We start from the raw sequence: 27687 nt of genomic DNA on the forward strand, positions 1-27687 counted from the left end.
GCCCATGCTGATGCACTGGTAGTAATGGGTCAACCAGCAATGATTGGTTTGCCAGAGTTTATGTTTCCTGTCAGATTTAGGTCCCCACAGCCTGTGGGGTCCTGTCATCGACATAATGTATTAACTTTAACCTAACCTTAACAATCACAGCTGAATGCCTAGCCCTAGCCTTTATCTTAACCTAATTCTAGCTCAGACCCTAGCTGACATTGGGCGAGAGACAGGGTACACCCCCAACGGTCAGTTTACCACAGGGCTGACACATAGAGACAAACAACCATTCATGTTCTGTAGGGACATAATTATCTTGACATCTCAAATATTATTGAAAGAGGCTGAGACTATTCTGAACCTGCAGAGGCGGTGCTATAATAGAGTAAAGAAAGGCAGGTCTACATGGTGGAAGGAGCATGGTCAGACAGGTAATGTTGTAATCCACCAGTTCTACCTGAAAGAGATCAGAATAGCCAGTGCACTTTAAATATATAGCAATGGTTTTATAATTGATTTTATGATATTATGTGATATTTTCGTAGAAAGTATGTCGTCGGGAGAAGTTCACAGTGTCCAATGGCAGCTGTGTAAATTTATAGAAGGGGTGGCCTCTACATTTAAACTTTAACTTTTTAGTTTACTGATTTTGGTTGCTGATTAATGTTTCAGAGAAATTCCTCTTAAGTCGTGCACGTTCATCTGTTGATGGGAGAAAAGTCAGACCTCAGTCGGTCCTATCTGATCAAACCACACCCACTCAGTCCTGAGTGTTTGAGTGTTGAACTGTCAGTAAATAACCTATGTTTTTTTCCTGAATTTTCCTACTTAAACATAAATATAAGTCAAAACGTGAGGATTTTTCTATAACATTAAGGACTAATGTATTGACAGTGATAACCCAATAATAATATGATGAAATGAATTCAATGTTACCAACTATTACAATGGTGTAAACCTACTATGTTGCTCTGTCAAAGGTTTTTTGGGAGTTTTTCCTTATTTGATTCAAGGTTCTATAAGGAGAGAGGGTATTGAGGGTGACACATTGTAAATACCCTCGAGGCAAATTTGTGATATTGGGATATAAATAAAATTTGAGTTGGCTTGAATTTTTGCAGAAGTCCTCACTACCAAATCATCATCACTTTGGGCCTGCTGCTAACAATATATATATATATAATATATATATATATATATAGTTTATGTGTATGTGTGTATATATATATATATATATATATGTACACACACACATACGTACACACAATATATATGTGGCTGTAGTAACTGACGTGTCATAGATGTCATAGGTTGTTCTGGTTTGTCCGGTTAGTTAGATGCATACCCAGAGTGATTGGGTGGAACAGACTATTCCTCCAATCAGACAGGCTCGTCAGATATCAGCGGTGGCACGGGCCCCCCTGGGCACCTTTCCATCTGGCTACGCCTAAGTCTGAAAAGTCAGACTTGCTGTTTTTGTTTTTTCTGCGTTCATGTGCTGTGCTGCTTAATTTTGAGATTTTCCTAAGAGGAAATAGCTCATTTGTGTTCAGGTACTTTAGATTTTTTTAATAGTTACATTTAATAGTTACACAGGACTAATTTATTTATGGATTTATGAGTGTGTCATATTGTTCTTTCAGACAATATGGCACACCATACCCACCTAATAACTGAGGATCTCTACAGAGACACTGACCCTGTACCAGAGGATACACCAAAGGTCCAAGGCTATGACTTCAACCAGGGAGTGGACCATCGAGCCCTGCTGCAGTCCTACCTCAACACAGGCTTCCAGGCCACTAATGTGGGACTGGCTATCCAGGAGATCAACAACATGGTGAGATGTGTGGTACATGTGGAGAACTTTGGCAAATAAGCATCATCATTTTTCAAAGACTGAAAATGATATTTATCTCATCATATTAGGAAACACATGTCCATGCCTTTGTCATCAGCAGACAAGACTGTTGTGATGCCCTTTTCACTTGTCTTCCTGTTAAGGTTCTCAGGTCAGTGGACAGCTGCCTGCTTAATGTAACTTTTACGTAGTTGTGTGTATGCATGCTGTCCGTCTGTACCTGCTTTAAATTATTATCCACTGTTTTATCACTCTTTGAATTAATTTTATGAGACTGTGCACTACAGAAGAAAGAAAAAAGAAAAAAAAAAAACTTTAACTTGGAGTTTCCAATCAACTGCACATCCACAGATACAGAGGCGTCAGGAATCCAGTGAAGGCAGTGAATGGCTTTGTTGAGGAGGATCCATCAACCTGCCCGTGCCTCACAAGCTGCACCATCTTCCTCAGTTACACTTCAAACCTCATCAGCAGTGGAATCAGGGAGACTATCCGCTACCTCGCAGAGCACAGAATGGTAGGATACTTGCTTTAGCATGCTGTACATCCTGTAATGCAAGGTATTATAATGTTCATGTGCTATGCATGAGAAATTTTATCTTGTCCACAAGCACTTTCCCTAACACATGTTCTTTAATCCAGTATATTTCTCTCTGTGTGTAGGTGGATGTGTTAGTGACCACAGCTGGAGGAGTAGAGGAGGATCTGATCAAGTGTTTGGGCCCAGTTTACATAGGAGACTTTACTCTGCCTGGGAAGGATCTGTATGAAAAAGGCCTTAACAGGTTAGACAGCATATCAGGTTATCCAAATATTGGCCAAAATACAACAAAGACAGATTTTAAATAAGTGAATTAGTGACAGCGATGCAGCTAGAGAGGCTGTGCTCAGCTAATGGTAACACTGGTACACTAACATGCTCACAGTGACAATGCTAACACGCTAATGTTTATCATGGTCACATCTTAAAGCCTGTTCATGCTTCTTTACAGACATTGACAGCTGCATGTGTGCAGGCTCTAGACAGACTCTACATATTACATAACCAGACATATTCCCACACATGCACACTAGAAAGTAAGATGGTGACCTCATGACGGCAAGAAGAAGGGCCACATTTGTTTGTGTTTGATCTTGACAAATCATACTGATGTGAACTGCAACAGATCTCATATCCATTTAGGTTTCAGTGCATGCACAGTCAACGCACTTGTGGTCTCATGGTGGTGCTAGATGAAAAGTCAGAGGATCATCAAATCATAAGGATTTATCCTCTGGGACAATGAATATCTATTCTAAATTTCATGGCAATCCATGAAATACTTGTTAAGATATTTAATTCAGGACTAAAGTGTCTGACAGTGACTGACAGACTAAACTACAGTACTAGCACAGATGAAAAATTGGTGGCATTACTCTTTACATGGCTCACTTTCACTGCTTGCATTTTTTTGTGGAGCCCTGATTTCTTCTGGGTGTCACTTTGACTGCAGGACTGGAAACACTCTGATGCCTGATGAAAACTATGTTAAATTTGAAAAATGGATGACACCGATCTTGGAGCAGATGCTGTTGGAGCAGAACACTCAGGTGTGTGGACTCTACTTTGAACATCTGTCTGTTCTCATATAGTTAATTTTGACTTTTTGTCAAGCAAATGAAAATCCAATTCAAATAGCTTGTGTGTTATCAAGACTTTACATCATGGTGGAGCTACATTTCAAACCATTTGATCACATTATGAAGGAAAGCTGTCTATGATTTTCTATTGATGGTGGCAGCTACAATGTCCTGACCCCTGCTCAAAACAAAGTTTCATTTTTCTGTGGTGTCTTGTCACTCAGGGTGTTCGCTGGACTCCATCTAAGGTGATTCATCGACTGGGTAAGGAGATCAACAACCCTGAATCTGTTTACTACTGGGCCTACAAGGTGAGTCCCGGTGCATATCGGCTCTGTGTTCTGGGAACAGCTGCAGAGATGGTCAAGACCCTGCTAGACATCAAACTTACTTCATTTTAGCGACTATTTAAGGTCCTGTTACTGTGGACAGAGTTATATCTGTGGTGTTTTTTAAAAGTTTAATATGTAACCATCAAATCAAGTAGCACCTCAAACCTATCAAATTTGTGCTTGCACTGCTAGCCTTAGAACCTATCAATTTGAAGGAGGATGACAGTACAAAAACTCACTCTTTACTCTTTATTCAAGCAGCCTGATGCTGAATCAAAGCCCAGCATTTCCTCTTACATCTTAATCAGGGGTCAAACAGGAGTAATAAGCAGAAAACCACTTGATATCCATTCTCAAACATCACACAGAGCATCCTATGTAATAATTACATCACTCAGTAATCAAGCTGCACTGTTACTCTCCTTTGCATTTTTCATTAAAGCACCATCTTCTGGTCAAATCAAAATATAACAAAACCTGCAGCAACACAACACTTCAAATTAAAAAAAAAGAAAGAAAAGGGATTGATTAAAAAAATATAATAAAATTAAAATCTAGATCATCATGCAGTCATTCAACATTTTATGGAAGTGTATGTTACGAGCCAAGCCAACTGGCTTAAAAGTTCTCATTTCAGTGGCCTATAGGGTGAAAACCTGCCAGTGGGCTTGGTGTGCATTGATGTAATTTGGGAGGATAAAAAGAGAGACAGAGAAATCATGCCTGAACCAAAACATATGTGATTTGTGAACAGGCATATAAACCTGAAAACAGACTCCTGACATAGTTAACTGTACTTTTGCTTTATTTGCTTTTGTTTTGGACAAAACATTGTATAATGTGTGTCCAGTATGATGCAGTGACCTGATGTCTGTTTCAGAATAACATCCCAGTGTTCAGCCCCGCCCTGACAGACGGCGCTATAGGAGACATGTTATACCTTTTCTCAGCTAAGAACCCCGGCTTGATTGTGGACATAATAGAAGGTAAAACCGTCTTCATCTCTGCTGACTCATTGTGTCTCTCTGATGTTACTTGGTCTTGATGTGATGCATTTGATTCTAGATATTTCAAAGTTGAACAACCTCGCAGTGGCTGCCAACAGCACAGGAATGATCACCCTGGGAGGAGGTGTAGCCAAACATCACACATGCAATGCCAACGCATGGGTACATATTTTCCAGTTTTTGTTTGATGTGTTCAGTTATTTCCATTTTGAGTTTATTCACAAAGCTGAATTGAATGGATTTGCCCCCAGGACACAGACACACACACACGTTGTTTTGATAAACTGATGTGTTTTCTTCTAGAGGGATGGAGCTGACTACGTGGTGTACTGTGACCACAGGCTCAGGAGTTTGATGGTTGTGACTCAGGAGCCAGACCTGATGAGGCCGTGTCCTGGGGCAAGATCAGAGTAGACGCTAAACCTGTGAAGGTATCTCTTATACTAATATTGATACAGTGCACAGTGACATTATTTATTCATCATATAGCTTCATCTCAATCGCAAAAAAATCAAGCCTACATAAAGGGATTGATTGTCGCTGTTTTACTCAGAGGTTTTAATACGCATCTTGACATTCTGTCTTTCCAGGTTTTTGGAGATGCCACCATAATCTTCCCCTTACTAGTGGCAGAAACGTTTGCACTTCATGCTACGACAGCTGCTTGCAAGAAAAGGGAATGAAGTCAAAGGCCCTCTCAGATCTTTTAACCCTTTTTCACTGTCACTTTTGTCAGATTTTGGGTTTGACAGGAATCTTCAGTGGTCCTTTCTTATGGTGGACTTGTCTGACCACTGTGGCTTGAGAAGTGTGCTCAGTTGTCCAGATGTCAGTCCTGTTTGTCTGGTTCCATTTCTCTTAAAAATAACCACCAATTACTCTGGTATGAGAAACATTTCTAGACATGCATTATGTTCTCTGGGACACATGCTACCTGTGCCTCCCCTTGCAAGACATCAATGGGCCCTTACCATCAAATGATGGTGAAGTCACTAAGCTCATCAGCCAGCAAAGATGATACAGAGAAGCAGTCTTAAAGTGGAAATGGTTCCTAAGTGATCACAGCAGTTTGTTGCTGATGGGAGAAAAACACTCACTACAATCACCATCCGTGGTTACAGTGTCTCTCTCTTCTGGCTGAGACAGAAACAGGGCTTAGTCTTAGAGAAGCTATCTTCTAGTGAATGATGAGTTGTTTTCTAGTTTTATTTTCCAGTGCCTGCACCTGCCTTTTCAACAGTGCTTTCTGCTTGGACTGTCATCACATCATATTTCCTGTTTAAATACAGTGAGTTTACTTCCAAGTGCCTGCTCTCAGTGACTTGTTTAAGATCCTAATAGAAACACATTCATTTCTAACTCCATTCAAGTGAGGTGTGACAGTACCAGTGTTATCGTTCCACCTGTATCACACAGCAGTGAAGAGCATAAATGTTATACTGACGAATAATGTCTTAGTGGTAACGTACAGTGAGAACAGAGGTGGTCCAACAACTGATCTTTGTGGTACAGCATGCTAACTCTAATGGATGCTCATCTTTTTTTACAGGAATCTACATGTTCAGCTTATTGACACGTTCAGATAATATTTACTAAAACATATACTGTATACATAACAGCAAAACCTGAACAATGTATGTTAATAAAAAATGAAACTTACAGATTATGACTTTACTTACTTTTGAGAGTGTTGGGGACTAGATGCATCTACCAAAATAGACAATTTCACACTCTGCAAATCTAAATGTGCAACTGGACAGGAGTAGTGTGAAGAATGGATTGAGTGTGTGGTTACACACTCCTTATTGTATGAATTCTGTCTTCTTAGAAAGAATTTGTGACCCAACGTTTTGTAGTTTAATGGTGATATATAGCATATCTTTTTCAGGACACATATTTGTCTGGGTAAAAAGAGACATGATGTATTCTTCCCCATCTGTCTGATCCCCTTGGCGAAGGTAGATGATTTAAGATTTATGGACAGAGGTTCGATAATCAGTGTAAGCAAAGGGAACTCACGGGACACCCCAACACATCCTGTATGTCAAGAGAGGGCAAAATATAGTATGAGTGCAGTGAACTGGACATTGGTGACACTGGGGTTGGTGTTACTGCTTAGTTTTACCTTTAAGGTGTTTCTTTTTTTTTTTTAATACTTGGGTTTGGTAGGATATTGACTTGCAGGTATAACAAGTTTTATTAGCCCAACAACCTGTTTTGACGGCTTGCAAAACAGGTAACTGCAGACATAATGAACTGCCTTGACCAGCTATACATACCTTATATGAACATTCAAGTAACTATGATACATTAATGTGTAATGTATGTTAAATTTACTGCTGGTAAGATTTAATGCAAACCTAATCTTGTACCATGTAGCTACAGAATAGGCTTAATTTAAATCAATTGCTTGGATTTGGACATAAGGTGAATAAATTATACTCTATGCTGAAGGTTGTAGTGGCTGGGGACTGCCTACCTGCTCACACCACTCCGCCCTCCTGTTCCTACAAATAAATAACAATAGCAGATCTACATCTGTTCTTTGGCAAAAGGACTGAGTGGACTGAATAACATCAAGAGGACAGAGCAACATAATTAAGAGATCTTCTATCAGCAAACAGGTAATGTTGTAATCCACCAGTTCTACATGAAAGAGATCAGAATAGTCAGTACAAATTGTGAGTATTATGTTCATTTCAGCTTTTTATAGGGATACTGAACATTTATAACTAAGGCCTTATAACTGATTTAATATCATACTGTTTGATATGTGCTTTTAACATTTTGTTGGTAAAAAGAAAAAAAGTATATAGACTTTAGATGGTGGCCAGGCTATTTTGGCGGTGGGGTCTAAAGATCAGTGAGACAAGAATGTGCATAATTGTCAAAAATGACCCAAAGAAGAATCATGTGGAGGAACCATGGGATGCATTACTGTCAACACACAGCAGAAGCATCTTAATATGCACATTGGCAGGTTCACTGTTTCCTTGCATCATGTTATAGAAAATTTGAAAATACAAAATATGAATTATTTACATATATTTATCTTTACAGATGGCTCTGAACAGAATGATTTCATGAAAAATCATGAGTCTTGATTTAAAGCATCAGTGAAGGAAATTAATTATAAAGAGGAAAAAAATCTTTGTCAGTCATCGTGGTTAAATAATCCAAAATTATCCAAAGAATAAATGTAACTCAGAATAACCCATGGGGAAAACAAAAAGAGGAAATCAAATTAAAAACAAAAATAAAACTATACTATAGTTTCCAAAAATCTTTATGCAGTACATTATGTCTCTAGCATCTGGAACATCAAGGTATATAGAGTGAGCTTTGCAAGTGAGACAAATGATAAGACTGATCTGTGGGAGCAAATGACCGGTCATGAGTCCCCAGCTGATTCCTGGAACTGCCCATGGCAGCCTCAGTGTTGTGACACTAACCCCTAAAGCTCTTAAAGCTAAAGTCCCAGATGAAACCACTCAAAATCAGCAGGGGGAGGCGTACAGAGACAGCTGCTTACAGCTCTCTCTCTCTCTCTCTCTCTCTCTCATTGTCTGTCCCTTCACTTCCTTGTCATTTCCTCTGCTGTCTGTGGATTGCTACAATGAGGGAACAATGGAAAATTGATCTCCTCCGCTCCATTTTTATCACAATTCGGCACCTCCATACAGCGCTGTCCATGGTCCTGAAACAACAGTTAAGCAATAGTCACATGTATCTCAGCCAATAATTGATAATAAGTGCCAGATTCAATCAAATAGGTGCCAGTCACAGTGTGGAAAGTCCCGGATCCTCCTGTGAGGAGAATTAAACTGATTACACTAAATTCCCTTATGATTTTTATGGTGTGGTTATTTTCAGACAATATGGCACACCATACGCACAGAACAGTTAGGTATATCTATAGGAAGACCGTCCCTATACCAGAGGATACACCAAAGGTCCAAGGTTATGACTTCAACCAGGGAGTGGACCATCGAGCCCTGCTGCAGTCCTACCTCAACACAGGCTTCCAGGCCACTAATGTGGGATTGGCTATCCAGGAGATCAATAATATGGTGAGATGGGTGGTACACAGGGAGAACTTCTATAAATCACCATGTTCGTCCATCGGATTTCAAGTGTATCAGACTTTCACTACAGTTTTCATTAGTTTTATCTTTTTTTTTTTTTTTTGGTCTTTCCAATCAACTGCACATCCACAGATACAGAGGCGTCAGGAACCAGTGAAGGCAGTGAATGGCTTTGTTGAGGAGGATCCATCAACCTGCCCGTGCCTCACGAAGCTGCACCATCTTCCTCAGTTACACTTCAAACCTCATCAGCAGTGGAGTCAGGGAGACTATCTGCTACCTCGCAGAGCACAGAATGGTACGACCCTCCTCATTAACAACACATGCATTTTACTAAGCATACTTGCTTTAGAATGCAGTACACTTTCTCTAATAATCCAGTATATTTCTCCCTCTATGTAGGTGGATGTGTTAGTGACCACAGCTGGAGGAGTAGAGGAGGATCTGATCAAGTGTTTGGGCCCAGTTTACATAGGAGACTTTACTCTGCCTGGGAAGGATCTGTATGAAAAAGGCCTTGATAGGTCAGATTTGTCTGAAAACAGACTAAAAAATGGTTTCAAAGATTTCAGTCCCATTAGTGGTTACTGTGGTAACAGCAAGTGTGGTTTAAAGCGGCAGTCACACCACAAAGTGACCTTGAACTGCCCATGTGAAATGTACGGGGCAAGAAACTTGATGGGTTTATTCAAAACTGTCTTCAAAGACTTGCTCTTTTGTGGAATAGTTTTTACTCAGATGGAGTAAAAGTTAAATTAACGTGATTGTTTTGTAGAAATGAACTGATTTTGTTCAGAAATTTCAGTTTTGGATCTTAGTGAGACCAGGCCTTAATACTAAAGTAAACATTCACTGGGCAGCTACTTGGTCTGAAATACTGGTGTATCTGTTTACAGTGCAGCCAACCAAACTCACAGAGATGTTAAATGAAGAAATCAGTCAAAATGGTGATATGACTTCATGCTACATGACACAAGTAGTTTTCCACACAAATGCACAATAAAGTTGGTTATCTTCAGCATATCAATAAACAGTGAGGCTTCTATCTATGACACAAAAATGTGCTGGATTACATGCATTTATTTTTTATTTGAATTGAGCATGAATCCAATGCTGCTAAAGTGTAGATACATTGAGTGGCTTTTTTTTTTTTTTTTTTTTTTTAAAGCCAACTATAAATAGGATAAAGGATTATAGCTTTAACAGTCTCATTCGTGTGAACATCTCATGTTAATTTATCAAACAATATCTGAAATGAATAAATTACAGTGATCCATAATTTACCTATACACTCTACATTTCAATCAGAACTTAAAATAAAACATACTATCAACACAGACTTAAGATAACTTTCTCTGGCGCATTATTTTGAGGAGCATTCAGTTCTTTTGTGTCGCTGTGACTGCAGGATCGGCAACCTTCTGATGCCTGATGAAAACTATTCTAAACTCGACAAATGGATGATGCCGATCTTAGAGCAGATGCTGCTGGAGCAGAACACGCAGGTGAGTGGGTTAATAATGGGTTGTTAATAGAAACCATTAAAAAAAGATACATGCAAAATACTCCAAACAATAGTGTAGAGTGACAGATTCCACCCATTTAAACATGTTCTAAAGGAGTAAATTCTCCTGCTATTTTATCAGTTGTGGTAGTCGAGATGTCCTGATCCCTCTATTTGCAAGAGCTCACTCTACATTTTTATTTTTCTGTAATGTCTTTTCACTCAGGGTGTTCACTGGACTCCATCTAAGATGATCCATCGATTGGGCAAGGAGATCAACAACCCTGAATCTGTTTGCTACTGGGCCTATAAGGTGAGTCCTGGTGCACATCGGGCCCGTGTTCTAGGGAACAGGAAGTGCCTAGAGTCTGTGTGTAAACCAATCGGCAATTGCGTTGTTGCCGAGCAGTGACCTGATGTCTGTTTCAGAATAACATCCCAGTGTTCAGCCCTGCCCTGACAGACGGTGCTATAGGAGACATGTTCTACCTCTTCTCAGCTAAGAACCCCGGCTTGATTTTGGACATAACTGAAGGTAAGACAGTCCTCGTCTCTGCAGACTTAATTTGCCTTTGTGTTGTGAGTGATCATACACAATGAATTTGATTTCAGATATTTCAAGGTTGAACAACATTGCAGTGGATGCCAAGAGCACAGGGCTGATTGTCCTCGGAGGAGGTGTAGCCAAACACCACACATGCAATGCCAATGCATGGGTAAGCATTTTGTATTTTTGACTTTGTTGCTGTTGCTGCCAGCCACAAATATTTTTGGTACTTGGGAATTTATATTTTCTTTCAGAGGAGAGTGAGGAAATGCAGTTGAGATTGATTTTTAAAGTCTTCCAGAGCGTCACAGTAATGTAATATTGTTGTTTTGACAGGAGAGATATGCGATCTTTCTCACCAATTGATGAATAAGTAAAATGTCTCCTTTGCTCAGTTCGCTATTTTGATAAACTGATTTGTTTTCTTCTAGAGGGATGGAGCTGACTATGCGGTGTACGTGAACACGGCTCAGGAGTTTGATGGTTGTGACTCAGGAGCCAGACCTGATGAGGCCGTGTCCTGGGGCAAGATCAGAGTAGACGCTAAACCTGTGAAGGTATCTCTTATACTAATATTTAATATCACACACTAATATCATGTTCCATTTACTGCTGGTAGAGACAACAAATGCAAGAGTATAGTACATTTCTGTTCCACCATTCATGGTGGCTGCCCTTGAGGTTTTGTTCTCTGATTTAATGCCCAGCCTGTTGTTCTGTCTCTCCAGGTGTTTGCAGATGCCACCATAATCTTTCCCTTATTAGTGGCAGAAACCTTTGCTGTTCATGCTGATAAGAAGAGTAATGGCAAGGAAAAGGATTAAATTGAGACCCTCTTGAGTCAAGTACCAGTGAGGCAGAATCTACAATATCAGGGTCCCAGAACAGTCACCCTGACGTGCACTGCAGCTGTCATTAATGTTATTATTTACAGTTTGATGGGTCAAACTGTCTGCTGTGAGAAAAATATATTGTTTGTTGTCACATATCAATGAGAATAAATGTTGGGTTGACAAATGATGTCTATAATATATATGTATTAATACTGAGAACAGAACTAGTCCTAGGACTGAACTCTAATTACGAGATAAAACACTGAAATAACTGTGATACATAAATACCAACAGGGATTAGATAAACGTCATTTGAACAAATAAATACTACATGTTGCATTTAAAATTTTCACCTAGTTTTCATCAGTTGCCATCACAATACAGTCCAATACCTGGACTTGGTTGCTGCAAATGTAAACTTTATAAAAGTCTTACCCTACTTTGATACTGCAGCATGAGTGAGCTTTCTATCATCTGCATATTTTATGATACCCTGACCCCTCACTACATGCAAATGATGCATGCTGGATCTGGATCTGCATAAAACAGCTCAGCTGAGTTGTGGCCACTGATTTCATTTAACTTGTGTCACACAACTTCTGCTTACAGCTGTTAACGCGGCAGCTTTTCTTTTCTTTTCTTTTCTTTTTTTTTTTTAGTATTTTCTGTGGTGCTGAACACCCCAACACTGTATTAGGGACATCATACTAATTCTGGGTAGGGCCTCCCTTTGCTCTCAAAACAACCTCAGTTTTTTTGTGGCATTGATTCCATAAGATGTTGGAAACATGCCTTTGAGATTCTGGTTCAGGTTGACATGATCACCAACATAAAATCTTGAAGAAAAAAGTAAACATAGGTATTCTTCAAGAAAAAGCTTGGTGCTAACACATTAATTAAAAAAATCCCATTAAATTTATATTTACAATCGAATATTATTTGTTTAGGTCTTTGAATAGAAAATACAATCTGATGTCATTAACAGAAAGTTTTACATTTTGTTCGAAAGAAAAAGCTGAACAGCAAATGAAAAACAGTTGCCATCTTCTCACGCACTTTGATGACGACATCTTTCGACACCGGAAGTGGTGTTTTGAAATTTGTTTTTGTAGTTCGCCTCGATAACAGCTGATAAATGGGAGTTAGTGTTGCTGCATTACATGACATTTCAGTCTCAGTTTGGTTTGTATCGTGACAGCGGTCTCTATTTTTGTCTCCACACTGACTCGGGCGCTGACTTTTAGCTACGTTAGTCAAAGGCTAGGCTATTTGTTAGTAATATTCTGTGTGTAGCAGCACTTGAAGCTAGCTAGCGTTAACTTGCTATCCTTATGCTGTAGCCTAATGTTTATGAATATATTTATGCATATTTAAAAGACGATGAAACCTTAAAGAAAAAGACTGTTTTCATGGCAAGTAGTTGAACATTTTTTCAAGCGGTGTATCTCTGAATTGTTACCAGTATACCTAACTCCAAGCTAAATCCGTCAAATTTCGTTAAGTATTTGTATTAAAACACATACAGCCAACAATAGAAAACACAGGTAGTTTAAAGTAATGTTGATTGACAGTGCATGAGTTAGTGGTCTTGTACTGAGAGGAAAGAAGGTGATGTCTGAGGTCAGGGTTAACCTGTATGAACCAGAGGTAGGCACATACGGTGAGCAGGATGGGCCAATTCCTGACCCTGTGAAACCTCAGAGTTATGAAGCTTCCAAGCCTGACCTGCAGGGGTAAGTCTGTAATTCACCCTCAGATAACTGGTTGCTCATGAGACGAACAAGCAAGTCACAGTTGGTCTTCATATTCTCTCCAGCCTTCAGCCTGCTGGTCATCCGTCCTCAGCTGACATTAGCCCCTCACCTTCTGCTGAGGCAAGTGGCTTGTTGTCTTTACCATGGGAGATGGTAACCCAAATTGCCTCGCACCTTCCTGCTCAATGTGTCATCACTGTGCTGCCAAAGGTACGTCTCAAATATTTATCAGCCCATCACTTTGAAGACGTCCTGTCATCTAATTTTCTTGCTTATTTGTGTTTTCTCACTCACCAGAAGACTAAATCACTATGTAATATCTTTCCCTCTTTCGCTGTATACTCCTAAATTGACTAGGTACAGTGTTAGTTATCCTCAATCAAGTTTGTGTTGTTTACGTGTTGTGTTTGTCAACAAACAAAAGTTATGTTTCTGCTAATTTTTTATTATCAAAGTTCATGTGTATCCTTGAGGTTGAACAAAAAAGGGTTGAATGTATTTCCTTCCTCATTCAATTATCAGTTTTCTTCTTCCCTGCCTTTGTTGGTGCATTGCTGTGTTTCTTGGTGCATCACCACCACCTATAGATCATTGAAATAGTGTGAAAACATTGGCAGGACTGTGTATCATGTCAGCGTCATGCATGTGCGTGTGCATGTGAGAGTGCATGAGGTAAACAAACCCTCCGTTAGAGCTATTAGAGCTCAGACACTCAACAGGGAACCTTTAAGTCTTGATAGATCTTGCAGAAATTTTCTTGAATCCCTGTTTCTTCTCCTTTCAGGTCTGTCATGCATTGGGTAATGTAGGTAAGGACAGCACCGCTTGGCAGCTCCGAGCACGCAGACTGATAGGACCCCGAGCTGGCTTTCCAGTGGGGCCACGGGAGGACTTTGACTGGCCTACTGCTTGCCTGGAGATGGAGCAGCTGATAACCTGCTGGACAGGCCAGGCGCACCTTTTGGCCAGACAGACCCAAGAGGATGAGGAGGAAAGGGATCACATAAGGCAACAGCCAAGGGCAGAGGAGGAGAGGGGACCAGGTGCAGAAGAACAGGAAGATGGAAGAGGAGGCTGAGGCTGAAGGGGTGGGAGTGGCCGCTCAGGAGGCTGTGTATGGTGCTGATGAAGGGATGGAGGTGGCAATAGAAGGTGAGGATGGTGAAGTGCAGCTCATAGGAGGTGAGGACCAAATGGCAAGATTGAGAGAGGAGTTGGAGGAGAGACTTGATAATGCTGCACTAATGGAAGAAGAAAGGGACCACAGGATGATGCTTGATGCTAATGACGGGCAAGATGCTGCTCTTAATCACCAAGAAGACTTGGCAGACCCCAGGAATCTGGGTAATGGAAGACCAGAAGAGATGGCGCAGTGTCAACCCCCGAGAAGTCCTAGCCCACCTCCAGCACTGGAATGCATCACCCTACCTTCAGGCCACATTGCCCAGGTCAATTCAGTCCTCCTCGTCGGAGGAGAGGGGGCAGTTTGTGCCACGGGTTCCAGAGACTGGAATGTTAAACTGTGGGATCTACAAACGGCCCCTAATGGCACGCTGCTGCACACACTGGGAGGGCAGGGTGACTTCAGCACCCACAGGGGCTGGGTCTGGTGCCTGGCATCTCGGGGATCTCTGCTGGCTTCAGGTGGCTTCGACAGCACAGTGAGGCTGTGGGACCTACAGGCAGGCGGTGCGGAGAGGGGCCTGATCAGGGCTGGTGCTGCTGTCCTCTGCCTGTCCTGTCAGACGGACGTGTTACTGGCTGGTACATTTGACAAGAGGGTCAGCATGTATGACACAAGAGGTGAGGGGGGTTTAACATAAAATTTGCATGTCAGTTTAGTGGCTGACTGTGCATAAAACGCAAATAAAAATCATTAGTTTTATGAAGTTAGTTTTGTAAATCGCTTGGTTTCAGGGGTTGATTATGTCACAATTTTATCTACAGCTGCTGAACCCCTGGTCAAAAGCCTCCGTCTCCATGGTAACGCTGTAATGTGCCTAGCTGCAGATGACAAGTACATCATCTCTGGGAGTAAAGACTGCACTGTGGCTGTCTATGACCGCAGGGCAGGCAAAGGCTTGAAGAAACTCCAGGTATCTGCAAACACAGACATACACATAGTTTGTTAAGTTAGTGTTTGTGTGCATATATGCTCAGATACTGACACTGACCCCTGTGTGCCAACACTAACTCCAACCTACCTGTCCGTGTCCAGCTGAGCTCCTACCTGCTGTCCATGAGCCACAGTGGCAGTGAGGTATGGGCAGGAGACAACGGCGGCATGCTCCACTCCTTTTCCATGCAGGCGGGGATTTTAAAACCCCTGTCCCAGTTTGATGTGGGACACACAGCTCTGGTCACTGGCATCCACAGGTCCCCTGGAAGCCTCTACACCTGTTCATCTGATCGTACTGTCAAGGTAGAAAGAGGAAAATCCATGTAGCTTCGCTTATTCGGTTACCTAGCTATTCAGTTACTGCTATTCTAATTATTTGTCCGTACTGCAGGTACACATCCCTTGTGCACCTCCAAGGACATTATGCACACTGCGTCATCAAGCTGGAGTCAATGGGGTTAGTGCATTGTTACACATCTTATAGACAATTATCATTTCTGAAATAGATTTTTTTTCTCTCATCGTGTCTTCACTCTCTCTCCCATACCCCTCCTGTATCTGTCTACAACCATCAGCTGAGTGTGGACGCTGGAGTCCTTGCAGTGGCCTCAGGGGATGTGCGTGTGGAAGTCTGGAGGCCCAGAAAATGAAAGAGCAACACCTGCAAACTATGTGACAAGACTTGAAAGCAGGAGGAGACAAGACCTGAAGTCTGTCATTACTATACTGGTCTTTTAGCATTTTGGAGTTTGGGATACACTGAGTAAACGACAACAAGTACACAGCTTCAATAAAAGGATAAAAAAAGAAACAGCTCCCTTGCCTTGCAGGCTGATCGGCTGGATGTATCAACAGAGATGTTAGTGGTAACTGGAAATGAAAACAGCTGTGGCCAAACAAATTTATTTTGCTGCTCTGCCAAACACAGATGTTAAAGAATGCAAAACTATTGTTTTTGGAAATAGTGTGACCAGTTGTTGAGTTTAGTTTAATTCATTTTTATTTAATTTTTATTTAATTTTTTATTTACATTCACATCTTGAGTTTGCTACATGGCAGAGGTAGGGTTGGGAAGGTGAAAGTCACTTACCAAAAACCCTCGACCTGTTTTAACCCCTTGTTTGATTTCTTTGAGAGATTTTTCTACAAAAAACAGGAAGCGTGTTAATTAATAATATCTGTCCAATGCACTTATTAACCATGTTGTGCCAGTACTCGAAGCTTTCAAAGACACACTGTTTTTGGTCTCCTCTTTTAATTGTTTGTTCAAACAGCGTGGAAAATGCACACATTTAAACATGCTCACATGTTGACTGAATCTATTACAGGAACTGACGATGTACAAAAAGCATTACTCTTACTGTTACTCTTCATGTACAGTGAAATACTTGTATCCAAGCCCTCTGTGACACACTGATTGTATTGTAAAGCTATTTATTTGAACACAGTCAGCCATGTTAATCAATATTATCTTTTTATGTAGGTATGTCTGCAAATGCCTGTGTGTGTGCGTGGTGTGTGTGTGTGTGTGTGTGTGTGTGTGTGTGTGTATGTATGTGTTAGTTTAATCAATATATAACAGTTTAATTGTTTGGATAAATGTAACTATAAATCATTTGCACAGCACTTGACAAATACATATGTTAAACACACTGAAAGACTGTTTCCACAGAAGATGACATTAAATGGACTGGAGTCTAGTGTCTGAATTACTGGCTGGATTTGTTCACTGTAATTCCTTTCTGCTGTAAGTTTGAGGTCAAAGGTTAACATAAAACCATTGCCTGTACTTCACATTTCCTTCTAACCTATGCCCAGTGCTGTCTTCAATTTTAGCTGCACAAGCTGAAGTAGCTGGTGTATACATGGTGTTGACCCTCAAAGGAGATGCTTTAAGGGGAAAAGTAGGAAAAAAGTCTGCTACAGCAGAAAATCTTTGGTTGCGCTCTCAGGTGTGATTTGTCCACATGGCAGTCTGTTACATGTTGGCCATCTGTGTCAAAGCAGCACACAGGTCTTCTTATCTTTGAAAGGATTGGAAGAGGCAGCGATCCCGGTGAGCAGAGGGTCACTGCGCCTGTGGTCCTGACAGTACTGGACCAGGTCCGCTGCTGTCAGGGAGATCTGCTGGGACAGGATGGAATTTGTCGGGATTTAAAACGTTTTAATTATTAAGAAAAAAATTAAATACTCAGTGGACACTGGGTGTTAATAATAGAGACATGGAGCATGGCAGTATACTTCATAGATTCCAAACTATGGAAATCATCAGACGACTGAATCAAATTAAAAGACACTGTGCAGCTATCATGTACTTAACAGATTATTCAGAGTCTTACATACCTTGATTCTTTCCATGCTTGCCTCCACCCGAAGTTGATCCACCAGTTTTTGTGCCTGAACAACACTGTTGCTGCTGCACATCTTTCCTGATATTGCCCTCAGTGCAGAGACCCAACAAAAATCCTACTCTCTGCGCTCAGTGTCCTTTTTCAACACCAAAAGCAGCAGCAGGAAATGGATTTAGAGCAGCATTTTACCTGATGCAAAGAGTCAGCTCAGGTGGCGCAGGAGTGTCTGGTCAGACAAGCTCCCGACTCTCCTTTTTGACCTGCACCAGCTTTTTATTCACTGCTGGGGGCAGTTCAAAGGCTCTGTGATATAAAAGGTCATACAACACAGTGTTGGAAATGTCACAAACATCACACACCACTTCACAGCCACTGCTGATGAAAAGATTATCAGCCAAAGCGTTACGCTGGGCTTTCAGGTATGCTGTCTGAAGAAGGACTGTCTGTATTCTTTAATAGAAAGGAAGGACATTTGAGGCCTATATCAGTTTGGATTAAATGCATTTTCAGTGGGCACCAGTACAGTTAGGCAAATCAGTGCATGCAAGGGGTGTGACTGTGGTGAGAATTCAAGAATGTGTTCATTAAAGGGGAATAATTGGATCACTTATGCAAAGCCTGTTGGAGGACAGGTGCTTGGCTTTTTCCACTGTTTGACAATTTAGACCATTAATTGCTAAGCTGACAGTTGTAGTTTCTGGTTAAGTTGTAGAATGAAATTGCACCTGGAAAACATATAATGAACTTGTAAAATGACATACACTGTTAAAGTTTACACCAGCTAACCGTACACTGGAATAATTAAACACCTTTGCAAAGCTAAATAGCCTCATGCATCAGCAATGCAAAACTGTGACAGAAACCATCACAATGAGTCATTTTATATTAGATATATTATATATGTCGTTATATAGTAATTAATACTATGCAAGTTTACACACACACACACACACACATCTAAGAAGTGGCACATTGATTTATGATACAATGAATCAACTGAGATGCAAAACATAACTGATAATAAAGTAACGTGTGTAGTGTTTTAAACAAAACGCTGAACATAAACGCCACACGGACAGGATTTTATTCGGACTGTCTTCTATCCTCTATTTTCCTATTTTATCATTAATTAGATGACCAGTAAGGAGCTCTACAGCAGAAAGGCAGTTTGGTCATGTTTGTTCCTTCACGCTCTCCGTAGTGGGAGCTAGCTCGCCATAGGAGACTCATGCGATGTTTACAGGGATAGAAAGTCTTCAATAACCGTCTTTATTGTGTTTGTTCACAGCCATTTACTACTTAACCACCACCATTACCTGACGTCTCTTCAAGAAGAGGTATGTTTTCATTTTTACTTTCAAATGTTTAATCATGACTAACGCCAAAACTAGCTAACAGTTAGCTCGTCTTCCACCTACTATCACACCACATGGATTCTGCGTGTTTTGACATAAGTTATCCTGAGGCCTGTACCATGAACCAAGTTGAACATAACTCTGGACATCTTTTCGTTATTTGGTTTCACTGAACATTAGCTCACGAAACTAGCTTAGCAACTGGCTCAGTAAACTATGGGTTTTTCTATCCGAGACCGTTAACGTAAAACAGGCAGAAATGTTGTCAATTACAAGCATCACCGTGAAAACCTTGAGTATAATACTTAAAATAATATGAGAAAAACCCTAATACCTGCAGGTAAGTTCGGTTATAGTGACATCCAAAAGTTATATTGTAAGCAATGTGATGATATAACCAGAAGAGAAAAGAAACACCGAAGACCCAGGCAAAGGATATTTGTAAATAGATAAAGCAATTCATATTAAGTTTACTGTTGGGTGAGTATTTTTGCTCTTTTACCTGACTAGAAAACCGGACATAACACCCAGACACAGCCAGAAAACCCACTAATTTCACCTTTTGATACAAGCCTTAGGATATAATCCAAAAAAAAGTAGTAAACCCCAGTTTGTACTGGATTTATTTCCTCAGTGGAGGTGGGTTGATTTTTCACACTGCTTGTGCAGGTAAGTGACCTGTGTTAAAACAAAGCATCTGTAGTTTGTGCAGTATTGAATAAAAATGGTAGTCCATAATTAGAATTCTTGACTCTTCATTTTTTTTGTTTGGTTTTTTATTTGCATTTTTTGTTTTGCTTGTGTTCATTTGTTTTGTTTTTTGGTTAATTAACAGAACCTTTTAGAAATGGGGGGGCAGGTGGCAGGTGGTCCGGCTCCAGATGGCACATACCTGCCTCTCCGTTGTTGCACACCTAGTGCTGCGTGGTTGGTGAGGTTTGGGAAGTGCTGAGTGCAGGTAGTGAGAGCTTCGTCCCTTTAGCACGGCAGCTGGGCCCCTCCATACGCCCTCCAACTAACTCCTTTGCAGTGAGGTTGGGCTTTCGCTGCTCTGGAGAGTGGTGGCATACAGGTAGGCTCCATATCCACCATGCTGAGCTGCAGGCCGTTTCGCTCCAGGTACTGTTTCATAAAGCGGGTTTGGTTAGTGGCAAATGTAGGCATCGGCTTGCCAGTGTTTTTGCAGAAGTAGTCGTTCTCCTCCCCATCTAAAAGGTAACCATGCCGTCCTGTGCTTGTAGCTAAGAGATGTGAAACATTTCGCAGACTCTCAGCTGCATGGTGAAGTTCACTCTGAACGTACTGCTGGAGCTGCTGCTCCCTCTCAGCAGCCCGTTCTGCATCCTTCACTGCAGCATCATGGTCCTCCTTTTTCAGCTGTTCAGCATTGGAACGCTTCTCAGCCACCGAGGTGACATTTAAGTCTTGGCACTTGATGTTGTTTTCTCTGTTTCTCTGAGCCTTGCGTCTTTGTTCTTCCCGAAACAACCTGAAAGACTCTCTCTGGGCCTGAAGCCAGTCCAGGCCGCTCTTTTGCTCGGCCTTCTGCTGCTGCTCTTTCTCCTTTATCTTTGCCTCTCTGTGAGCACAGATAGACTGGAGCATAGCAGCCCCATCCTCCTGCTTTTTCTGTGACTGCTTTGCTGCTTCAGCATCTTGCTCAGCCACTTCCTTGGTAAATTTTGCCTCCTCTCTTTGAACTGCAGTGGCAGCCTGCTCCTTCTTTGCGACTGCTAACTTGTCAGTTGCGATTTCAATTGGTATCTGGCGCTTTCTGAACTTTTCTGCCTCAAAATTCTTTCTTTGCTGCAGTTTTTCATCTATGTCAGACAGAACACATTGTCTTTCCTTCTCCACTGTATTCAGTTTCTGTGCCTCCTCCTCTCTGAGGAGCTTTCTGCTGGAGATATCCTCCAGTCGATATTTCATATAGGTTTTCTTTGACTCTGCTGCTTCTTCAGCCTGATTTCTCAGCTCCTGTGCATACACTTCAGCAAGGTACCTGAGCCTATCTCTCTCCTCCTTCTCTTGCTGTCTCTCTTTCTCCTTTAACCGATTCTTCTCTTTTATCTGCTCCATCTGATAATCAGCCACAGCCTGGTTGTAGAGCTGTCTCTGGTGAGCTTTCTCTTGCTCTTGTCTCAGAGCTTCTTCCAGTCTGGACCTCATCTCCTCCTCAGACTGTCTTTTTCGCTCTTCAGCAACTCTCTGACGTTCTTGGTTAAATTCCACCAGTGCCTCATTCTCCTTCTGCACGTGCGTCATGTGGAGTACACGGTTGAATTTTCTGACGCAGCCATTCTGGAGAAACCTCTTGCTGTTGGCCTTGTTAACTGCTCGCTGCCAGTCCTGCCTCTTCAGTTCTACCTCCTCTGCAGCGAGCATATTCAAACGTTCCTCCTTTGCCTGTTTTCGACGCTTACTTTCCTCATATTGGTTTCTCAGACTGGCTTTTAGGCGTTTATCCTCTGCTAAAGAGAACTGACGCCGAAGATTGCTGTCCACCACTTCCTGCCTGGTGTATACTTTGGCCTCGGGCTGGTTTATTGAAGACTGGATTCTTTCCCAGTCAGCCCGGGACAAAACCTCTTCCTTTGGTGGAGCCATAGAAAACTGAAGAATTAAGTGTTCTCTTTTGGTGTGACGTCTAACCCTGGGTGTTAACACAGACTGCTGTGATGCCATACAATCCTCTGGTTGTTCAGTTCTAGTTGTGATGTCATACAACCCTATTAAGTTGTGATGTCACAGGACCCTCTATCGTTTGGTGTTAGGGTCCAGTATTTTGGATCTTCCTGTTAAAACTTAACCGTCGGCACTGCACTCAATACACCTGCCAAGTTTGATGTCGATCAGATGAGCGCTTGTCAAGAAAGTCAAGGGACAGACAGAATAACAGACAGCAATTTGATTGTGCCTGTCAGTGTGTGGCATAACAGTGTAGATACAAGACTCTCGAAGCCTCAGTAAATATTAACCTTGTAAGGCAAAGTCACTCTTGAGAGAGACGTTTTATATGGTTAAAGAAAGGATATGATTAAAAAAAAGATAACATAAAGACAGGGCTGCTGGAAAGTCTAATAAACCTGTGAGATGAATATAGATAAATGAGAAAAAGCAGCCCTCACAGTTCGTCTGACTTGAACATCACAGAAACACAGTGTGCGTGCAAGACGGCCTAAAAATGTCTCAGAACTTCAGGTGAAGAATGTGTGAAAATTCAAGAATAGAGAGACTCTTGGCTCTTCACACTGGTTAAACTGGATATTCATGGTTGAATTACAGTTGTGTTGCATTCTATAATTATCCACCTAAATGTGTCTGAATCCTGTTTTGTGAGCAGTGACATTGCCCAAAGCTCCTCACCCAGAAGCCTTCTGGAGAGCCTGTCCTTTAGGAAGTTTTGTGAAAATTCTCAGTGATACTGGGGATTTATAAGCAAGGCTAACATCTGCTTTATGCAGCTGTTCATACATCTAATGCACGTTGCTCAGCTGCTCAGTCATTTGCTGTACACATCAGTCAGAGCAGAATTGCAATTTGTCGCCACAGATCGAAGAGATCACGTCCATTGTGTCTTGTTCACGGCCCCTCTAGGCATCTGCCTGATGTTAACCTCTCCATCAACATGTTCTCTTTGTTTTTGCAGAAGAGATGGCAGACCACGCCCCTTCTGTTGCCATGGAGGCTGTCCTCAAACCCAGCTGCGACCTCCCAGAGGACATGCCCAAAATCAAAGGCTACGACTTCAACCAGGGGGTCGATCTCCACGCGGTGCTGAAGTCCTACCTCACCACAGGCTTCCAGGCCAGCAGCTTGGGCTTGGCCATCCAGGAGATCAACCACATGGTGAGTGGAATGAATGTGGGGTTATTTAACCCTATTAGCCCTGCAGATAGCTTTGGTTTTATTTATGTTAAAACCTGGGCCAATAAAAACTATGTATCTGCGTGGCTATATACCAACGGGCATTAAGGTTGTTATTTTTTCTAATTGTGTGAACTCGACACCCACAGATAGAGAAGCGTCTGGAGCCAGTGGAGGCTGAAGGAAATGAGTGTAACGAGTCTGGCGAATCCCCCCGCAACTCTGGCTGCACCATCTTCCTGGGTTACACCTCCAACCTCATCAGCTCTGGAGTCAGGGAGAGCATCCGCTACCTGGCAGAGCACAAAATGGTACAAATGTGTATACCTGTTATGATTATCCAGGTCTGGTCGCAGTTACCTCCCTGGTAACATCCAAATAAGTTTTCGACAGGGGGGACTGCGTAAGTTTAACAGAATCTGTTTTGTTACTCTTCATTAGGTGGATGTAATTGTTACCACAGCTGGAGGCATCGAGGAGGATTTGATCAAATGTCTGGCTCACACGTACTTGGGAGACTTCAGCCTGCCTGGCAAGGAGCTCCGCCTGAGAGGAATTAACAGGTTGGCAACCATTGATATAGTCCAGGCCATAAAGGCAGCATTTTACACTGAGCCTCAAAGAAGTAGTTTAACACTGACAATTTGGTAAATGTAAATTTATTTGCTTTCTTGTTGAAAGTTTGGTGAGAGGCTTGATATCTCTCTCGTGTCCACACTAAAGCTCACTAATTAACACGTCATGCTGCTTTTGTTATTCATACAAAAATGAAAGTGTAAAAATGACACATAACCAACCCTAAAACAGCAAATCGATGAACAGGTAGTTAGACTTTGTTTCCTTTGGAGAAATGTAGGCTAGTTGTTTCCCCCTGTTTCCAGTCCTTATGCTAAGCTAAGCTTACCTGACTGCTGGCTGTAGCTTCATATTTACTACACCGACATGAGAGGGGTGTCTTCACACCTCACTCTTGACAAGAAAGCAAATAAGCATATTTCCCAGAAAGTCATACTATTGCTTTTCAACATGAGAACATCAGTAGCAAGACTGTTAATAGCAGTCTTTGGCCAGACTACAATATACAAGTGTGCTTGTTTACCTGTTCCCTCTTTATTATATTGTATTTTGCCACAATATCATCAATAGCAGAAGTGTTGTGTACTCAAAGTGACAAAGTACATGGTGCATAATGCAAATATATATCAGATCTTAACCTGTTTCTTTTCATCTCTCTGTCCTCACTTTATGTAGAATAGGGAACCTGTTGGTGCCAAATGATAACTACTGTAAGTTTGAAGACTGGCTGATGCCCATCCTGGACCAGATGCTGTTGGAGCAGAACACAGAGGTGGGTCTCTCTGTGTGATTAAGATATTATTATTATTATGATTATTTTTTGCACCCAGAACTGTTAGTAGTAGTAGTTGGTCTGATGTCTTTATGCGAAAACATCTGTTTTCCTTGAAAGAAATGCTGCCAGGATGTTTCAAATTTGGCTTCATATTTCTGTTTACATCATGTTTCTTTTTTCAGGGCACCCGATGGACTCCCTCCAAAATGATCCATCGGCTTGGCAAGGAGATCAATAATACTGAGTCTGTCTACTACTGGGCGTACAAGGTGAGTCCTTGTTTATATTGGTAACGTGTTGTACAGCTGTCAGGATCAATAGCTGTTAGAATAACAAACAATGAATGTCTTTTTTGTTTGTGTTTAGTTAATTAAAATAAATTGTAAGACAAGTCTAAAGTCAGTTTATTGTCTTTTCATTGTGGTTCCTGTGTTTCTTTTGAATGGTTGGTGTGATCAGTAGCACCAGTATGAAACTGCTGATCAAACTTAATTTAATTCTGCTTTGTTACACACTTCATACTGCTTCCTTTTCTTACTAACTGTGTTCAGTACATACACTGTTTTTTTGCCTATAGATCAGTCAGTAAATGTGATGGTATGTTCTGTTTCCAGAATAATATTCCAGTGTTCAGTCCTGCTCTGACTGACGGCTCTCTGGGCGACATGATCTACTTCCACTCTTATAAGAACCCTGGCTTGGTTCTGGACATAGTGGAAGGTAAAAAGCAACATTACTAGTACAGAACAACATCAGCACAGCTGTCTTAGCCGGTCATATGTGAACTATATGTGGTGAACATGGACTCTGTTTCAGATATCCGCAAGTTGAACAGCCAGGCGGTGTTTGCCAAAAAAACAGGAATGATCATCCTGGGAGGAGGGCTGGTCAAACATCACATAGCCAATGCTAATCTCATGGTAATGTCCCACTGTATGATCTTTATCTCTGTCATATAGTACAGCCACTGTCACAATACACACAAATGCAGCCAGCAAAGCAAACTACCTCACAGACCCTATACACATCGCCTCTCCATCCTGTTTTCTTGCAGAGGAACGGAGCTGACTATTCGGTGTATGTAAACACGGGTCAGGAGTTCGATGGCTCTGACTCTGGGGCCAGACCTGATGAAGCCATATCCTGGGGCAAGATCAGAACAGATGCCAAACCCGTCAAGGTACCGGTATTTGTCCCAGCAGCGTTGGCCATTACCAGACCGAGTCTCAGGTCAACACTGCGTTCCCTCATTTACAATTACATCATCAGATACCCTTTTATCAGGAGTAGTTTTGAAATGTCAGTGGCACTAACTGCTGAAAACTCTCATCAGACATGCAGTGACTATGAGGCAGCATTGTGCCAGTGTGATAGATTTGAAAAATAATCAGCAAATTTGGTCCGAAAATGCTGATGCTTTACACCCATGACTTTACATCTTAATGGCTGTTGTGGTTATTTTCAGACATGCTTGATGTGTACAGCCATGACAAATTGCACTGATCTCCATACTGCTGGAAAACTAGTATTCTGCTGTTATTTGTTTCTATCAATTTCCCACTCTTGTTTTTTTTGGGGGGGAGGGGGATCTGAGGGCTTCAACTAGACATCTTTCTTTTCCTTTGAAATGAATTGCAAGGGGAAGTCATTTTACAACACAACAAAACAAACTGGCAACCAGGTGAGAATGCTGAATAATTGTTTACCCCGACTCTTGAAGCAGGAATATGAGTGGCAACCAGAGTTGTAGTCCTCACTTTGGCCTCACGGTGGCAGTGTCTGCACAGCATTTGATGCAGGGGTACCGTGTGGCATCAAAGCACCCAAAACACAAATATGAAAACCAGGGACTGGTTTCACTTAGTGTAAATGGCATGCAATATAACACAAATATAACAATATTACAGAAGAGTGATACACTGCTTCATTGTTTGTTTCCCAGGTGTATGCAGACGCCTCTTTAGTCTTCCCACTGATAGTGGCCGAGACCTTCGCTCTCCACGCGGACAAGCTGACCGCCGGAAAGAAAACAGATTAAATAGCTGCCTCCTTAAATGCTCTGTTAGAAACAGCAACCAGCTTTGTTGCTCTGGTTCCTCCCTTTGTTTGTCTAATTGAACATATGAGTTTGATCTTCTGAACCTTTCCATTGAAAATACATAGTTAGGACTTGGCAACTGTAAGAGGCGGCATTGCGATGTTGTCATGCATACAATGCTGCAATTGAGAACCTCATTGAATGGGAGGCGATGGCGAGGGTTTCTTGTCTTAATGTTTTCCATACCAATATTTGCTTGTTTAAACAAGTACAGTTTTTTTTCCCTCTCTTATCCCGAGCACGGGTAGCATGCTATAGCATGTACCAAAGAGACTATCGGGAATGCATCAGGTTTTAGCTCCAGAGTGTGTGTCTGACTGTGTGTGTGTGTGTGTGTGTGTGGTGTGTGTGTGTGTGTGTGTGTGTGTGTGTAAGCGAGAGAATACATATGCACTTATGAGGTGGTGTTTGTAATTTATTTCAGTTCAGCTGTGGCGAGGCAGCATGTCACATCACTTGAATATTACCTTATTGCTTCTCAGTTTTTATATTCTCTAAATCTTACCGTCGCTGTCACAGGATGAGGGATGTGCCTGTATAGCTAAATAAATCATTAAGTAATCATCTCCTCCTCCTCCTGCATTTAATGGGATTTTAGCAAACTATTACAAATACTCTTTGTGCAGTAAGTGTGTGTGAGAAGGCCACAAGGGGTCCATCATGTGACATGTCATTTCACATGACTGTGTTGGTGATCTTTGTTATATAAAAGGATGTTTGCAATGTTTGCATTACAGGGGCATTGCTGATCTATGATGAAAAATAATATTTCAGAATTTTAAATAAAGTTTTAAACTCCTCACCTGCATTTGAATTATCTGTGGGAACATAACCGTGAATGATGAGTAGCTGCAGGAAGTGTTGTTGTAATTGTAGCACTGAGAAGTGGCCACTTTGTTAGGTACACCTGTAATATATTTTATTTATTGCAGTTCAGTACAACAGCTCTGCAATAAATTCTGCCTTTATGAAGTTTAACAAGTAAAGTTTAAAGTGGCATTGTAGGAAATGT

The 27687-nt window shown here is 41.4% G+C and overlaps 5 protein-coding genes across 5 annotated transcripts; 4 read left to right on the top strand and 1 right to left on the bottom strand.

Annotated features, from left to right (window-relative positions):
- The first annotated feature begins 251 nt into the window (after nucleotides 1–251).
- Nucleotides 252–6470, top strand: LOC108880452 (deoxyhypusine synthase-like). Its single transcript, XM_018671986.2, is given in 12 exon segments — nucleotides 252–422; nucleotides 1635–1831; nucleotides 1921–2003; nucleotides 2204–2369; nucleotides 2516–2637; nucleotides 3346–3442; nucleotides 3697–3783; nucleotides 4685–4790; nucleotides 4870–4973; nucleotides 5115–5147; nucleotides 5150–5242; nucleotides 5402–6470. Coding segments are annotated over 12 exon segments (1320 nt in total). The 5' UTR covers nucleotides 252–283; the 3' UTR covers nucleotides 5495–6470.
- Nucleotides 6471–8181: 1711 nt separating this feature from the next.
- On the top strand, nucleotides 8182–12077 carry LOC108880462 (deoxyhypusine synthase-like). Its single transcript, XM_018671996.2, is given in 10 exon segments — nucleotides 8182–8881; nucleotides 9029–9081; nucleotides 9083–9194; nucleotides 9299–9420; nucleotides 10305–10401; nucleotides 10627–10713; nucleotides 10830–10935; nucleotides 11013–11116; nucleotides 11379–11504; nucleotides 11676–12077. Coding segments are annotated over 10 exon segments (1128 nt in total). The 5' UTR covers nucleotides 8182–8656; the 3' UTR covers nucleotides 11772–12077.
- Nucleotides 12078–12865: 788 nt separating this feature from the next.
- Nucleotides 12866–16464, top strand: fbxw9 (F-box and WD repeat domain containing 9). The gene is given in 8 exon segments (XM_018672008.2): nucleotides 12866–13513; nucleotides 13597–13744; nucleotides 14319–14587; nucleotides 14589–15337; nucleotides 15482–15630; nucleotides 15753–15956; nucleotides 16045–16110; nucleotides 16229–16464. Coding segments are annotated over 8 exon segments (1782 nt in total). The 5' UTR covers nucleotides 12866–13391; the 3' UTR covers nucleotides 16304–16464.
- A 707-nt stretch (nucleotides 16465–17171) lies between these two features.
- Nucleotides 17172–18237, bottom strand: LOC108880480 (guanine nucleotide-binding protein G(I)/G(S)/G(O) subunit gamma-12). Its single transcript, XM_018672019.2, has 2 exons — nucleotides 17997–18237; nucleotides 17172–17777 (listed from the first exon to the last, which is right to left on the bottom strand). The coding sequence occupies exons 1-2, from the start codon at nucleotides 18075–18077 to the stop codon at nucleotides 17652–17654; spliced, it is 207 nt and encodes a 68-aa protein (XP_018527535.1). The 5' UTR covers nucleotides 18078–18237; the 3' UTR covers nucleotides 17172–17651.
- Nucleotides 18238–19175: 938 nt separating this feature from the next.
- dhps (deoxyhypusine synthase) lies at nucleotides 19176–27477 on the top strand. Its single transcript, XM_018672034.2, has 10 exons — nucleotides 19176–19341; nucleotides 23009–23208; nucleotides 23376–23537; nucleotides 23668–23789; nucleotides 24478–24574; nucleotides 24760–24846; nucleotides 25192–25297; nucleotides 25394–25497; nucleotides 25632–25757; nucleotides 26520–27477. Exons 2-10 carry the CDS (start codon nucleotides 23014–23016, stop codon nucleotides 26613–26615), a joined length of 1095 nt encoding a protein of 364 aa, XP_018527550.1. The 5' UTR covers nucleotides 19176–19341; nucleotides 23009–23013; the 3' UTR covers nucleotides 26616–27477.
- Nucleotides 27478–27687: the final 210 nt, after the last annotated feature.

The sequence above is a fragment of the Lates calcarifer genome, linkage group LG11, assembly GCF_001640805.2.
Source record: "Lates calcarifer isolate ASB-BC8 linkage group LG11, TLL_Latcal_v3, whole genome shotgun sequence".
NCBI lineage: Eukaryota > Metazoa > Chordata > Actinopteri > Centropomidae > Lates > Lates calcarifer.